The 16,730-nt window shown below is 41.7% G+C and overlaps 1 protein-coding gene across 1 annotated transcript in view; it reads right to left on the reverse strand.

Annotated features, from left to right (window-relative positions):
• Positions 1–16,730, reverse strand: part of GRIN3A (glutamate ionotropic receptor NMDA type subunit 3A) — a 79,064-nt gene that overhangs the window by 12,964 nt on the left and 49,370 nt on the right. The window contains exons 4-6 of the mRNA XM_080573363.1: positions 11,479–11,624; positions 9,982–10,097; positions 7,263–7,414 (exon numbers count right to left, since the gene is read on the reverse strand). Of these exons, the coding sequence (XP_080429489.1) occupies positions 7,263–7,414; positions 9,982–10,097; positions 11,479–11,624 (414 nt within the window). The remainder of the gene's footprint in view (positions 1–7,262; positions 7,415–9,981; positions 10,098–11,478; positions 11,625–16,730) is intronic.

Below are 16,730 nucleotides of genomic sequence, written 5' to 3' on the forward strand. Positions count from 1 at the left end.
TGCTCTGTTATGACTATAGCTGTGCAACCCACAAAAGAAACCAGATCTAGTTGAGAGTTAGATAAATCACATTTTTGGATAGATCTTATTATGTGGTCATTTTAAGCCAGAATTGATTTGTGATGAATCTACTGAAGTTGAAGACTCTAAAGTCTCTTTATATACTTTTACTGGGTTACTGATGGTATTTCCCTCTCGGTTTCTTTATTTGGTTTCTTCTCTTTAGAACACAATGATATGAGGCAGCATATCACAGGTTTTTAAGAACAAAGCTTCAGCAGTCAAGCAGAGTGTGAACACTTGTATGTAGAAATGGCAATGAAACGTCATTTTGAGGACCCTCTGCAACCTTCTTGCCCCAAGCAGAATTCTTGAAAAGAGAATTCTTTTAGTAATGAATCAACACTTCAAGAGCTGTAATGGGGGTGTAAAAACAGTCTCTAAAGAAAACTACTGCAGCCAGGAAAGGAAAGGAAAGAAGAAAAATACAAGATAATGACTTTGGGGTAGAAGAGTGTCAGAATCTTGAAACAAGATTTTTTGCCCATGTTTTGCTCACGTTGACAGTTCATCAGTTCAACCTAAAACCAAAACTCCCTCCAGCACTGGAATTTCTTGTTGGCAAGAATCTGTTGTCCCACAGTTTGTCCTTCTTGTCAGGGGAACAGGAGGGGTTACAAAAATCACAGGTGGTAATACTCTAAACCACTGTAAAAACAAATTCTTTGATCGGAGCTCTGTGTTACTGGCCTGTTTTTGTTTGTTTCTTTGTTTGTTTGCTTTTAATTAGCAGCAAAACACAAGTTTTAGCCTACATAGCATATTGAGGCCCTGCATCTGATCTTTTTCTCAGTCTGTAGACCTGAATATGGCCAATCTCTGAATTCAGCATAAAAAAGTACTTATAAGAAGCCAAAGTGCTGCTATCCATGCTAGCTGAATAGGACATTCACTCTTGTTAATCCTTCACAAAGCATTAACAAGATCAAGCATCACTTGCTTCCCAAAATAGAAAGTTCAAGGATCAGTATGAAACAACATATTTAGAGTTGTAGACTTAACAGTAACTACAAGAATAAATTGAATGAGAAATAGAAAATTAATTGATAAGGAATGGACTTGCTCAGTCATCTGAAGAACATACCTATATATATGCTCCCAGGCTGCTGCTGTTTGGTGTCACACAGAGGTGTCTACAGAAGGACACTGAGCTTGCCATAGATTTCCCTGGGGACAGGAAACCGTGAATCAGCTGGGCAAAGGTCCTTTTCCTTAACTACATGGGAAGTAACAAAGAAATCCCCAAAAGCATGGGAGATCAGTAAAGAGGCTGATCTGCCAGTGTTAGGTTGCTGTATGCCAGGGAGCATTTATATTGCTCTGAGAGTAGAGACTAGGTTTAACGGAATATGATAAAACTCTAGCAATTCAAAGAGAAAAAAAAAAGGGAAAGAAAGACAAAAAGATAAAGGAGACATAGTGGCAGTTGCACTGGGGATTCCTGCACACCTGAGATGTCTCCTCCAGCCTGAGGGTGGTGATTGATGCCATTCTAGCACCGGCTGCAGAAAGAACACTTGGCCAGCTCCTCGCATGAAAAATAACTCCCTTGTCTTCAGTAAAGTTGTGCTGATTTATGCTGATGAGAATCTGGCTCACTGTCCTGTCAGCTCTGTAGAATGGTTTTCTACCTTCCCTGGAAACAGGTGAAAGAAATTCCAGCAGTGGCATCCCAGATATGTTTTTCACTTGTAATGGATAGCTTTTGAAATTGTCCCAAACAAGACATCTTTCACTGGGAATGGCCGTGCCAAAACAAAGCTTCAATAGTATTTCATCTAGCAATAAAGAAGATAATGCATTGCAAGAGCTGCCTGATAAAGGCTACACATTAAAGGGAAATCTTGAGAATAAATTGCATGGCAAAGAGGTAGAGGAGAAGTAATTAGCTCAGTCTGTGTTACAGTGTATGGAGTTATTATCTGTAGTAAAGTCAGCAGATTTACATACCCTTGTAAGAAGGCAGATTATCAGCTGTTCATAATTACTTGAGACACATACACATTAAATAATAAAGGCAAGCATTTGATAGAGGCATCTCTCATTTTCATAGTTTCCTGATGATCAGTATCACAGCAGCAAACTCCAATCCTTATTTTGTCATTTGTGTATGCATTTGTAGGTGTGCATATAGGTTATATTGCGAAAGAGCAGCAATAGACTATATTCTCTGTACACCCAGTGCTTTCCTGGCTGCTGAAGTGATGTGGGTCAGGTTTGTATGCTAGTCCTTTGCTGACAATATAAAAGCAACAGATGACTTCTTTAGTGCAATATCTTGTCCTTATTAAGGAATAAAAGCTCACAGTCTGGTGAGCTTCTATTAACCCAGGATAGAGTTCTTGCTCCAAATTTGTAATCATAAATTCAGGAGGTAGCTCCCTGCATTTTAGAAGGAACTCAGGTTTGTCCATGTGGTGGTTCTGAAGCAATAAGCAAGCACAGTCAATCCTTTGATGATTACAGCTGATAGGGTGGCAAGGACACAGTGGCAACAGCCTCTGAGTCATTTGCCGCTTACAAATGGGCAAATTGGCAATTTGTGAAAACTAACAAATACAAGAGCAGACATGGAAGTATCTGCCTTTTTATATACCCTTGGAAAGACATTTCTGATTTATCAACCCTTATCTCCAACTGCTACCTAAACATTTCCTGCTGTCTGTTCCATCCAGAGTTACATGCTTTTTCTCTGGGCACTTAAGAGAAGGTGGAGGATGCAGAGAAGAGTTTGTGTTCTGTTTGAAGGGGAGAGCAGAGACAAAAACAGCACTCAGTGTTTAATTATTGGATTTCAAGTGCAAAAATCCTGCTTTACTCTGTGCTTTGAGACACTGCAAATAGTTTACTCTCCCTCGTTGTACTGAGAGCTGTGAATAGGCCATCAAATACATTTGTGGTCCAGCTTTGACTAATCAGAAGCCTCTAAAGATTTCTGTGGATTCCTTGCAGGTTGGCAGCACCACACAGCTATTAATGCTGTACACTGCTGAACTCAAGCTCTAAGGAGGGATGTCATGCGTGTTAGCTATAATAATAAAATAAGGTACCCTTTTTGATAGCATTTTCCCCACAAGGATTTTAAAAAGCTTTACCAAGATCAGAAAGTTAAATTTTGCAGCACCTCTGTGAAGAAGGAATTATTTCCAGCTTTACTAGGGATAAATGGATATGAAAGGCAGATTTTTAAAGCCATTTGGGTATCTCAGTAGATTTTCAAAATGCCGCTGACACTGATGCATATATTTAGGTAACTAAACAGTATTAAAAAGCAGTCCCTGTCCTCAGATTGAGGCATTTCCTGTAGCTGCAGACTAGCTTTTATTTATTTTTTTATTCTTTCTTATGGCTTTGTGTGCTCTCAAAGAAATGGCAGCACTGTATTTAATTTCTTTAGGGAGATTATCTTTGGCAAAGATCGGTGACTATGGCTTTAGGATTTCAAGTGCCAAATTTTGAGATACTGTAAATCATTTTGTCTCACATTAACAAGACAAGTTTCTTTCCGTTCTTGTGAAGAGTTTTGCACAGGACTGGAAAAAATTCTCTTTTGTTGTAAATCTTTTTCTTAAGGCTCATCCATTATCTAAGCCCTGTCTGCAGCAGGAAGAACAATACACATACCATTGGAATTAGGTGGTGAGTTGTTCTTTTCTTTGATATTACAGGCTGGTGAATTGGGAATAATAGTTTTGTCTCCTCAGATAGAGAACTATTTTTTTTTCTCAGTTTGGACAGGTGAATCTAAATCTGGTATTCATTTTCCAGGATACTCAAAAAGTGTTTCTCCAGACTATGCTGTCAGAATCCAGACTCATATATCCCTTTCTCCAGGACTATGGTGGAAAGTATTTTTCCTCATAGAGCAAGTGATGCCCCTTGAGTGGAAGGTGCCACTGCATCTTCCTGCATTGTGACAACCCCCTTGCAATGCAGCGTCTGTCACAGGGTAGTGCTTCCCTTGTGGAGGAGTCTGTGTGGCCTTCCCTTGACACCTGCAGTGCACCAGAGACAAGCAGCCAAACCACGGCTTCACGATGATGGGTAGAAACCCAACTGTTGAGTTGTCATGTTACTGGTATAACAAAAATTGAAAGTACCTGTTGACCCTTAAGGAAACTAGTCAAAACTAAGAGCACAAAGGAAGTTTGCCAGATGATAACTGGGTAAAATTATTTCAGGATGAACGGCATGGTACTGAACAAGGTACTGTCTGATTGTGCATCCCGTGTGATACTGAGGCCAAAGATCACCAACGTAGGCACAAGCCACGGCAGGTCAAGTTTGGCCAAGTTCCCTCACAGACTCCAGAGAAGAACCATGGGTGGATTCCACCACCAATGAGAGAAGATGAACGGACCCTTGCCTTCACTGCATTCCTGGTCTGGATCAGGCAGGAACTCATGGTGAATGGCAGATCCCCACCACCAGCAGCATGTGGCATGCACAACAACGTGGCTTCCCCAGTGGAAAGCAGTGGATCTGCTGTAACAGGTCAGTCTGTGCCAGCATCACCTGTGTGTTTGCATATATTGCTGTTGTAAATATCAGGTTAGATACTGTTTGTGTATCACTATGAAGTATCAATAAGTTGTTTAATTTTACTGCCGTGTATCAATATAGAAAAGTGTAACTTTTTACTCCATGTATTGGTTGCTATCTAATTGAACTGCCAGTTCTGTATGTACAGCTAGCTCTTTACAAAGGGTGTCTAGCCCCTGGATTACAATGGGCCCTTCTCTTTCAAACTGTGGTGAGAAACTGCTCTGTGCTGGCTCATCTCCTAAACACTCTACCCTGATCATTACTGCTTGGCCTAACAGTAAAGACCGCTGCTTAGTGATAGGCAACTTGTCCATTCTTGTTATCCATCCTGCCTGCAGTCATAGTGTCCCTAGCTGTTCTGCTACCATGAGTGGGAAGTTGCAAAGCTACCAATTCGCTCTATTTTGGTTTGCAAAAATGCAAAACGCAAAAATGCAAAAAAAAAAAAAAAAAAAAAAAAGAAGGAATTTGCAGTCTCTGCTAAGCTTGGGTGGAGCTAATGTGCTGTATGGGAAAGTCCTTGAAGTTTGGTTCCCGCTGACATAGTGATACTGGGAATAACAGTGGAGTGAGGCTGGAGTTTGAATCAGCATGTGAGATTTTGTAGGTATTTAGAAGGCAAGAGGCTGGGAAAAGACACAGGCTTGTGAGCATTCTCTTAATGCTGTGTGACTGCTCAGATGTCGCCGACGTGATATTAAGCATTGTTATGCCCTTGACACATTTAATTGAAACTTCAGACAGCATCATTTGGAGGATACTATGGTTAGGCTTTTGGGTATCAGTATGACATATTAACATAAGTGACACTAACAATGATAAAGCTACCTTTTCATGTGATTAAATCCTGTGAGCCACAGAGGAAGCTGGTTTTCATGAGGCTTCTGATTACAGCTTCACATTTAATGCAAGGTCACTTTTAATTCAAAAGAAATGATGCTGTCCCTTGCTATGACTGCGGATTGTTTCAAAAGATACTTTTCAGGCAAATTTTTTTATCTTTTTTCCCTGTTTTAAAATGCAAATACTTAATATATAATAAATATAATATATAATAAAGTATTTAGTTGTTTCACTGGGGAATTACTAATATGGTAAGTTTGTCTCTGCCATAAGGAAGTTTTCAGTTTTAAAACAGTTGGGGTAATTAATACTGTTATGATCTGGTAATTTTCATGAGATTTAATTCAAAAAATTGTGTTAAAGTGTAGAGTGACAAAGGGTCATTGAGTAAAGTGCTTCTCAGGAACGGATCTGCAAGCTACATTTAAAAGAATGTTCCCCCTGTACCTTTCTTGTTAGATGATAGTTTAATCTTCAGATCATCCAGATCAAAAATAGCAGTGAATTCGTTTTTATTTAGCTGTGCTTTCTTGTGTTGAAGCAATCAAAAAAAAATGAATAAGTTGAATAAAAATAAATTGGATTTTCTTATACAAATGCCCAGTGTTAGAATCTATTTTATTTCATATTGACATAATCTTAATGAAAAAGTTAAAAACGTAATAGAAGAAGCAGAAATACCCCAATAATCAAGGTATTAAAGCAGTCAAAGTTTTCCTTCATCTGATCTCTAGAAAGTAGAAAATGCTAATTTTCTAGCAATATGGTCAGCAATGAGAAGTTGCAGACAAGAGGTTCAGGTGGCCACTAAAGAGCAGGAATCAGAGCTCTGGGAAAGTGGGCTTCTCTTTCAGGGGAGAACAGCCACGCTACCACTTCCTTGGGGAACATGGAGGGTTGGTTTGATGTTTGGCTGAACCTGCTCTGAAGAGGAGACAGCACACTCTCAGCTGTGTGTTTTGTACCAGTGAGAACATGTAACTGATGTGTTTTGGAAACCTTGAGTTAAAAATCTGCAGGCATGCTAGATCTTTTGATTCCTCAGTACTTTATCTTTTTTCACTTGACAGTCTTGAGAACTTGAGAAAAAACTGCTATTCTGATAAGAGCAGTCTTTTTTCTCATAAATAATGCCTATATCTTCAGCTGCTACGAGCTGGTATAACTTCTCTGATTTAATACCAGGCCATAAATCCATGAGGATTTGCCTCCATTTCCTGTAACTGTACTTAGACTTGAGACCTGCTGCTCATCAGTTCTTAGCAGGGTATCTTGGTGAGCTGTTCCCAGGCTGCAGTCCTGTCTTTGGTGCAGACACCTGTGACCCATGTTAGGAAGTGGTTGGGGTTACGTTAGTAATTTGGGATGTATTAAATTCCTGCTGTCTCTGTTTCTTTTCCTTTTGTCGCTCTTTGTGTGGGCTACTTCAGCAATCACTCCTGTGAGTCCAAAGTCCCTGGCTGCTTCTGTAGCTGGTGATATGCGTAATGGAGTAGAATCAGACAGATTTGTTGTGCAGTGGGCAGATCACTTTTTTAATGCACCATTACATACCCTGTTTGTCTCCAGAAGTGCTCTCTGGTTGCATGCACTGCAAGCCTAACTTAGCAGCACTGTCTTGCTGATGTTTTTCTTGTGCTCTGACCTGAACACTGCTGGGTGTAACGTCTCTTGCTTCTGAAGCTTAATGCTTCCCTTCAGCTGCAGCCCATCACTGTCATGTGTCTAAGTGTATTGCACGTTGTGTAGGAGGGGAAATGACTTGGGCAAATCCTCAGCACCTTCAGTTATGTGACCAATTGATCATCGCTTACCTCTGTGACGGCAAAGCTTCTTTTCCCACACGGAACCACCTTGTACCATTTGTCATGCAGAACATCCATGAATCCGTGGGACTTGTACTGACTTATCAGTTCGGAGATGTTGGAGGTGAGCGGAGAGTTAGGGGGAAGACCAATACCATATCCTAGAAGGAAAAAGAGTACAGTCACGTCTCTTTCGTGTTTGCTTCTTACTGAATTATATTGCTTTCTGGTATTGAGTGCTATTGCGGCAGATCAGGTTGGCATTTTATTTGAGGTCCAAACCTGGATGCTGGTTTCCCATAGATGGAAAAAGCTGAGATTACAAAGTAAAATAGCCTAATGTAAACAGGATTCAAAATGATTAAAGCCACAAAATAGAGATTCAAAAAAAAATGATAAAAATGGAGATTCAAAAATTTAAGATGGCAGTACACATAGATGAATAAACCTGTTGTATATCTAGAAACACAGCCTTTGTGTGCCTTCATCAAGGGCTCGTCTGTTTTATATTGATTTACCAATGCAGGAGAGCCTTAATGTCAAGTAAACCATTGTGATCCCTTTATACTGTTAGAGCCATGGATGTGACTGTGGTGCCAGATGTGACATTTTCTTTTCTTCCTGTGTGTTTTCTGACGAGAAGCTGTGTGCATGTAAATGCACATGGAGCAGTTCATATTGTTGTAACACAGCAATTTAAACCCCAGGGGCTGGACTACCCATTCATACAGTTCTGCTCCGGCCAGAATTTAATATCCATGCGTTCTTTTACCACTTCAGCATGCTAGCAAAGGTCTCAGTCTAAATACAAGTGGATTCAGGAACTTTAATATGGTCTGCTACACTTTACAGAATCCTGGTTTGGATTTAGAGAAATATAATTTATGCCTGCAAAACACGCAGTTGCCTGCAGAGGTGTCCTGACAATAATCTGTAGAGATTCCTTTCTAATTCACTGTGGATTTTTTGGTTTGTTTGTTGGTTTTGTTTGTTTTCAGTCCAGAATGCCAAATTTCATATTGTCTGGAAGGGAAGGGAAGGGAAGGGAAGGGAAGGGAAGGGAAGGGAAGGGAAGGGAAGGGAAGGGAAGGGAAGGGAAGGGAAGGGAAGGGAAGGGAAGGGAAGGGAAGGGAAGGGAAGGGAAGGGAAGGGAAGGGAAGGGAAGGGAAGGGAAGGGAAGGGAAGGGAAGGGAAGGGAAGGGAAGGGAAGGGAAGGGAAGGGAAGGGAAGGGAAGGGAAGGGAAGGGAAGGGAAGGGAAGGGAAGGGAAGGGAAGGGAAGGGAAGGGAAGGGAAGGGAAGGGAAGGGAAGGGAAGGGAAGGGAAGGGAAGGGAAGGGAAGGGAAGGGAAGGGAAGGACAGGCAAGGCAAGGATGTACAGGACTGGTAAATTTGCCAGCACAGTGCCTTGCCTTTCAGTAGTGTATTGGTACATGTACTTGCTGCTTATTTTTCTACCTTGTGTCTGTATTTCTACCTAAATATATCTGCTAACATTGAAGGAATGGTTTCAGAGAAGGCATAGCTACCATTCATTGTTACCACATTTCCAGCCTATTTAACTGTTCCACAATTAAGTGCTATGAAGTCCAGTTCTTTAAAAATGTGTATTTGAGGGTTAAATCAGTTTGTCTGTGTTGAAGTGTTCAGTAATTGACTCCAAGTTGTGGAAGCTGATGGCTTACTTTGTTAGAGCTGTCCTCTCTGAAAGTGAAGATATATTGAGTTACACATACATGGTGAAAAATGCAACTGCACACACACACATCCTACTTCTGTCTAAACAGCTGTCTGCACATCTATCATTCCCAGTAACACCAAAAAAAAAAAAAAAGAAAAAAGGAAAAAAAAAAAGGATTTCTTTCAAGTCTCTGGTGCAAACTCAAATGGGAAACACTGACAGAGTGAAAAAAAGCATTCTTTAAAATCTCTAGTGCTGGTGACTTTATCTGAACTGTTTAAAATGCTCAGCTTCTCCTGGCCTTCATTTAGCATTTTGCCTTCCTCAGTCAGATTTCAACATTTCTGAAGGAGATTGTTTTAATGGGAGATGGGAGAGGCCAGTGTGATTGCTCTTGGAGGGGAGGGAAGGAGGAGCTTCAATAATTTTTGCTGGCTATCTATCACAGAAGTGATTCCTGAGGACTAATGGCTGCTAAAGTGTTTGCCCATGCTGGAGGTGGCTTCAGACAAGCCTTGTTTCCAGGCTGCCTTCTGCTGCCTTCTGCTGTGTCTTTGCGAGTACAGCAGGACTGCAGGAGACCATGAACCCGGCTAGGTTCTGCTCTTTTGCTGCAGTTAGCTACAAATTCAGCAGGGATCCTGCAATGACCTTTAGAAAGCGAACGGTGAAAATGTGGAACGGCATTCTGAATGCACTTCTCTGAATTTTGAACTTGTGTAATGAAAGTGAGCCTAGAGAAAGCAAGCCTTATCTCTGGAGCAACTTTATTTCATTATCAGTAGTGAAAAGGGCTGTGTCTCCTGCTTCTTTGGAGGCAGACCATTTAAGCACTTTGAGTAACTCCTATATTGAGTATGGCAACAGATGGTGCAAATGATCTAAAAGCTCAAAAAACACACAGAAAAAAAAAAAGGTGAAACCTCGGTCCTGCTTCATCATCGAGAATTTTACAATAAGCTTCAAGGGGTCCACCTATACAGTTTCACTGAATCACAATAAAGGAAAGTATGAGAAATAGAGCAGCATGCTGTAAAATGGATTATTACCTTCAATGGCAAAGGGCTTTCCCACAGTTAGAAGCTTGCAGTCGGCATCTATTGATACTTCATAATCTAAGAGTGCTTTATCCATAATGAAGGCATCAAGTTTCTCTGGATCACTCCTGTATTCAACATCAAAGTCAGAAACAGAATCATTTCACAATCTAAGACTCAGTGGTACTCACTGAACATTTATCTATCTAGTTCTCTGGAAGTTCACCAAACGGAAACAGGAACCAGGGACTGCTATTGTAAATGCAAGACTGATTTATGTTTGAAGGAGGGAGATGAGCTTAAAAGATACAGACTTTGTGCATCTAGAACAGGGCAGCAGGGCTATGACTTACATTGCTCCCACGAAATACCTGATCTGAAAAACGGAGAACACTACAACAGGTTAGACTTTGACTCAGCTGAAAGGCAGCACACAGCCTTATTGGAAGAAAAGAAAAAAAATTGCTAATACACTTGTGCTGTCCTAGTTTCTTTGTGATTTTGAAATTTAGGTCATTAGACCAAAATGCAGGAAGATAACTCAATACAAAAGTGTTCCTCTCCCCTTCTCCCGAGTCTGTGGTAAATTAATTTCCTTCACCAGATCAGCTTTTCTCTGTGTTCAGATTTCATTAACACAGGCAATTAGATTTTACTAACCTAATGAGGGATCAGTTGCACTGCCTGTTTTCATCTGCCCCAGGGGCTGCACCCTCACCCTTGTCACTTTAAATGCCTGGATGTTCTCCTGATGTGAAGTTATACCATGTCATTGATTTCAATTGAATGATTCCAATTTAACCCAAACAAAGAACTGCCACATATATGAATTTTTATTAGAATGGGCTTGGGAAAAATGTGTAAACTGGAAACAACTTCTGGTGAAAATTCCTCAAGCCATCTGCTATGCAACTTTTGTGTGTAAAATGAATGAAGTATTTCAGGCTTGTTATCTCCTCTCCAGTTTCCTAGCAGAGTGAATCAATTGTATGACCCCAGTTTGTTAGACACAAATGTATTGGAAACACGGGGATATCACAAATCCCTAAAGTAAAATTTGGTGTTTATTACTTTTTACCAGTCTAATGCTGCTTTTATTAATTTTAATGATAAATGCTTTAAGGGCTCTCTCTGACAGGCCTTCTCTCCCACTAGCATGGTGAAGATGCTGAGGATCTTCATCCTCAACTTCTGCCTGGAGGGTAAGGAGTTTTTTTCTGAACGTTTCTCACTGTCTCATGAAGGTCTCCAGGAACAGAAACCTGCCAGGAGTTATACATTGCCCATGCTTGATGGCACTCTAGCAGTTAATGCGAAGCACTGCTTCCCCTGGAAACGCTTCAGCTGGTGCTATGTTAGCCTGCTCTCCGAGTATCACTCCATCCAGATGATTACATGCTTGCCACACTGCCTTCAATGACTGTTTTATGGGATAAGAGACACTGAAAGTGCGTAGCTCATCACCATCTCACTGCCACGCCAGATCTGCTGTTGCATGCAGAGGCTCACTTTAGATATGCTACTCCATCCGGGGTTGCAGGGACATTGTACCGCCGCATATACTCGTGCATCTCTGGGAAGCTTTGCCTCACATAGTCTTCTGCGCTGCTTTCTCGCACAGTTCCAAAGCGAAACCCTTGGGATGGGTGGTGGAGCTAAGGAGATGAAATTACAGATTAGTAGAGTCACTTGCCTTCTTCACAAATGGTATCTTGGTCTCATTTGTGAATGTTTGTCAGAAATTCTCAGCATAGACCTTTATCTTATGTTTTCCTACGGTCAGCTTTCTACGTCACAGAAGAGGTATCTAAGGACTTACCAGGTGACTGATTAGCCTGTTTGTGTACTCTCAGGATTCGCTTCATTACATGAAAAACATTTCCTTTGAGACACCAAGAACCCCCAAATCTAGGTGTTTAGTTGCACCATTTGTCCTAAAATGGTGTGTAGTGATAGGAAAAAGAGTGATGGTTTTAAACTAGAAAAGGGTAAATTTAGATTAGATAACAGGAAGAAGTTCTTCACTCAGAGGGAGGTGAGGCACTGGCACAGGTTGCCCAGAGAAGCTATGGCTGCCCCATCCCTGGAAGTGTTTAAAGCCAGGCTGGAGGGCGCTTGGAGCAACCTGGTCTGGTTGGAGGTGTCCCTGCACATGGAAGGTTGGGTGGACTAGATGAGCTTTAAGGTCCCTTCCAACACAAACCATTCAGATTCTTTGATTTTATAAAACCAGTCAAATTTTCAGCAAGTATCATGACTAGCTTCTAGGCTTACTAGGATCCAGTGCCTGAGGCTCTGGATAGCCAGTAGGGTCTGGATGTATTCTGTCAGAATATCTTTACGGATTCATAAAGGATGACATTTACTCTTCTGCAGAAGGGCAGCACCACCATTTCATTTCTAGAAGCCCAGAAATCATGTTACAAACTGCTGCTGCCTTTGCTGTCATTCACCACAGTGAAACTAAAGACTGAATTGTTGTGGACACAAAAATGACTCCCCTGGCTGAAAGGAGGAAGAATACCCTCAGCAAAGCCCAAGGTCTACGTTTGATTACCCAGCTATACACATACCATTTTTGTACCAGACAAACATGCAATTGTGTGTCCTTTCCTTTTCAAAACCTGCTTCCCGGGTCCACCTCCTGTATTACAGTCCTGAGTAGTTTGTCTGATCACAAATTTCACAGAACGGTGTTTCCACAGTATCATGCTTGTCTTGGGAATATTTAACACTTCACAGGAAAATTCTCAAAGTGCAGCAGCTCAGGCAGTGCCCTCTAGTTATGCTGAGCACTTCCTTGAGATGACTGAGTGTTGCCAAGACCATGTTAATTGGAAAGCCTTCAGCAGTGTACCAGCCTCAGAGCACAGGAAGCCAAATAAAGCTAAGGCAGACATACTCTGTTTCCCGGGAAGCTGAAGGTCTCCACAACAGTTTGCAAAGACGATCCCAGCATGGCCATGCTCTGCTTTGCAAAGAGCAAGCAGAGAGGTGTTCTGCCAGTCCATCTGGTTGCCTGCATTATCATCTATGCAAAACAGAGTGCACAGCAACACAAAGCTGTACAAAAAGACCTTCCCCATGCTTCTCTTCAATGATCCCACAGATAAAAGAATATTCATAGAATATAAGGATAACAAATGTAGGATGTAAATTCATGATCTTCAGTCTGAGAAGGAATAGAGAAAGGTCTTTTGAATGATATTTTGGTATCCTGGAACCCATGAGTATACTTTATTTCCGGTAAATTTATCTGGAAAGTGGGCAACTGCTTTTCACATTGTGCTCTGCTGACCTGGTTCTTGTGCTGCAATCCAGAAATAAGACCTGGAGGTAAATGCTTTTGTGTGGGCATGGAGGGAGCCTTATCATGTTTTCTCAGGTGTCCTGGTCTGGATGACTACAGGATGCACAATGCAGGGCGTACATCCATCAGCAGCTGGCCAATAGTGCGTGCTATGCCAGAAGGACCGTGGGCGCAGAGGGAAATGTTCTTGCCTGGAAGTGTGGAAACAGCATTTAAGTGCCAGAAGACATAAATAACAGAGAGCGGTGCTGTGACAATACATCATGAAGCCTTCCAGAACAATGTCAATCCAAACTAGGTCTAGTCTCCAGACATGGAAGATGACCTGCTTAAAGAATGACCTTGGAGAAGGCTCCATGTACTCTACGACCAAAGAAGCTAGTCCCCACAATAAGTGTTAATTCTTCAGGTTTTATTTCTTGGCCATTTCAGTGACGAGACCAGAAACTTCTCTGGGTCTCAACAGTGAACCATGCTGCCACCTTTCAAGTCAGCTTAGGTGTTTTTTGTGACATTTGTGGTCCACTTAGTGATGCCAATTGCAATGCCACATCTGCTCTGCAGATAAAGACTGCTGGTGGAAGGTGAAGTCTAACTGAGATCATCACCAGTGCAACAAATCTAGACAGATTTTTAAGCCTCTATGAAAAAGGCAGGTACAGAGGAAAGAGTTAAGTCCATCTCCATTCAATTTTCTGTCCCAAAAGCCTTACTGAGGACTATCCATGCTTTGCTTTGTGTTGGGCACATTGTCAAATTTCACCATAAATGATGACAACAGTGGAATATGTGTTAGATCAAAGGTCCATCTGGCTTAATATCCTGTCTCTAGCAGCACCATATGCCTGGTGGGATGTCTTGGAAAGTCTGTGTAGGAAAGTTATGTAGTGATCCTTTGCATCCTATGCTCTTCCTGCTTCCGGTAATTTGTGTTTTTCTTAAGTATAATTATGTGTCTGCAATTCTGTATTTGATGACTCTTGACTCTTTTCTTGATGGATAAATCTTAATAACGTTCTAATCCTGTATATCTGTTGTGACTTCTGCTTTCTTCTTACTGCTGCTTATTCACATGAGGAAAAGGCTTACTTGCAGCTATACTGAACAGCGGATTAACAATGCAAAATGCTGCCAAAAGCAGATAATGGACTACCTGCACTGCCTTCCCTGCCTAATCCACTAAGATTCCTAAGGGTTACTTGCTTCAAGAGAAGATAAAAAGTTCAGGATGGAAACAAGACTCTTCAGTTTTCAGTGTTGTGTCACTGTTGCTTTCTTACTTTCTGTAGTCCTCTCTGGGAGAGATTCTTTGAAAAGATGGAAACCACAAATATCTGTATGCTGACAGTACAGGTAAATGTCAGTCTTTGTGTGAGTTTTGCCTTATTAATTGCCTCTTTCCTGTTCATCATGCTCTGCTTCTTTTGTGTTTCTTAGATCTTAAGAATTCTGTATTGAAAGAGTCTTGCCAAAAATAAGTCACACAATCCTAATGCTTAGGACTTCAGAGAAATCCTTGAAAACATGAACTCTAAAATAACAGCATTTTAAGAACCACAATTTGAAGATTCAGGAATTTATTTACTTTTTAAACTGGTGATTTGGTGGAGACAGTTACTTATTTCTGGTATCAGTAATAGCAAATATAAAAGCTGTCTCATGGAGAAGAAACAGCCGTTCAAATTACAGGTATTTTTGTATATGTGGAGATTGCACTTCTGCCTATATTCTGTTGCATTTTTTCATTAAAAACTTAGTCAGTATGAAAGGTGAATAACCATTACAAAGCAGGTAATGGGCACCAGGAACTGCTAACAATTTTTGCATCTGTAGAGTACCTGGAGATTTGCTGGTGATGCAAGTATGATTAAAATAAACAAACACAAAGGCTGCAGATCCATCTCCAGGTGGTGGCAAGAGCTATCCTGGCTCTCATTTTAAATAACCTTTCAAGGTGCCTCCAAAATCACGTATCTAATGCTGTAAAAAATCAAAGGAACAGGGTTTGTTCTGGCCTAGAGAGAAGCTTTCAGCCTTTTCAGGAGACATGTTGGTCCCGATGTGACAATGCATTGAAAAAGCTATAGAGGTTATATCGGTACAGATGATATATCTCTCTTTATTCATCTCTTTAACTGCCAGACCTCCCTTCTGAAGGCCTGGGAGAAAGGAAATCACTCATTTTCTTAAAGGGTCATTGCTCCTGACTGCAACAGCTCCTCAGCCAGAAGGCTGACTCTGTGCACTTCCAAGTAGCCTCTCCAACACAGTGCACGGGAATTGAGCATTGCTGTAGCGCATGGGGCTCGTTGCTGTTTAACCAGGCATTTGAATAGTAACCAGCGAGGCCACCACAGCACACCACTCAGCAAAGTGCAGTGCTGAGCCATGGACTGGGAGAAGCAGGAGGGCATCACCAGGAGCTGCTGGAGGACAGAGCAGAGCCCAGGTGTGCTCGCCCCCTGGAAGGACCTGGGTGCATGCATCATGGTTGAAAACTGAGAGGGGGGTGGCCAGTTTGTAGCCTTTCAGGTGTTATCCCAAATTTTTAAAACCATCTCCCCTGTCTGCTGTGAGATAGCTGGTGCACATGAAATTGTGATACACGTGGAGGCCTCCCATTTGGATCTGGGTTAGTGTGTGGGGCCAGCTCGAGAAAGAAGAGATGGATGTAGTGCCAGACGGGGCTGAGCACTTATCTTCTTCAGTCAGCACTCTGACTTCACATACGCAGGGCTGTGAAATGCTAAGACTAAAAGATCTTGCAGCACAGGTCTGGGAGTGGTTCAGGAAGATGACCAATCTTCTGTGAAGACAGAGATCGTGGGAGGCCTACAACATGCTCCTGGGAAGAGCAGGACAAAGGTGCAGAAGAAAAGCTAAAGACCTCTGGAAGTAAGTACGCTTTCTGTATTTGGGGTACCAAGGCTGTCCCTGTGGTCTCTGAGGACGTATCTATGGTGGGATGCATATGCTGGTGTTTCTAAGGACAAGTCTCACTGTGTAAGAAAACGTGGTATCCAAGGTAGGGGTAGTGGTTCAAGGTGCTGAGAAGGTGAAATGTTGGTTGGGTCACTTGAACACCGAGGCTTAGGTCACTCAGTGTTTAAGGAAACTACAGAGCTCTGCAGAACACCCATCCTCTCTGAAAGTGCCAGGAAAAGCTTTGGGACTTCTCTGAGTCGTCTGTACTTTGTATAGCATTGTGCTACTAGACAAACAATGTTTGGGAAACAAATTTGCTGAAAGCAAATACTGCAGACACCATATCCACTGGCATGCCACCTTACTTCTGGATCTTCTTGGTTTGCGTCTTCTGTTGTTAAAACATCTGCTGAGTGGGAAGTGGAGAGTTTTATTTGGGAGGAAGATGTTGAGAAGAATTGGGTATGTGCATACATCTATGCCTTGGGGTGCCAATTATGCATGAAAATACCAATGTGATAAAACC

The sequence above is a fragment of the Anser brachyrhynchus genome (genome assembly GCF_964034855.1).
Source record: "Anser brachyrhynchus genome assembly, chromosome: Z".
In the NCBI taxonomy this organism is placed as follows: domain Eukaryota; kingdom Metazoa; phylum Chordata; class Aves; order Anseriformes; family Anatidae; genus Anser; species Anser brachyrhynchus.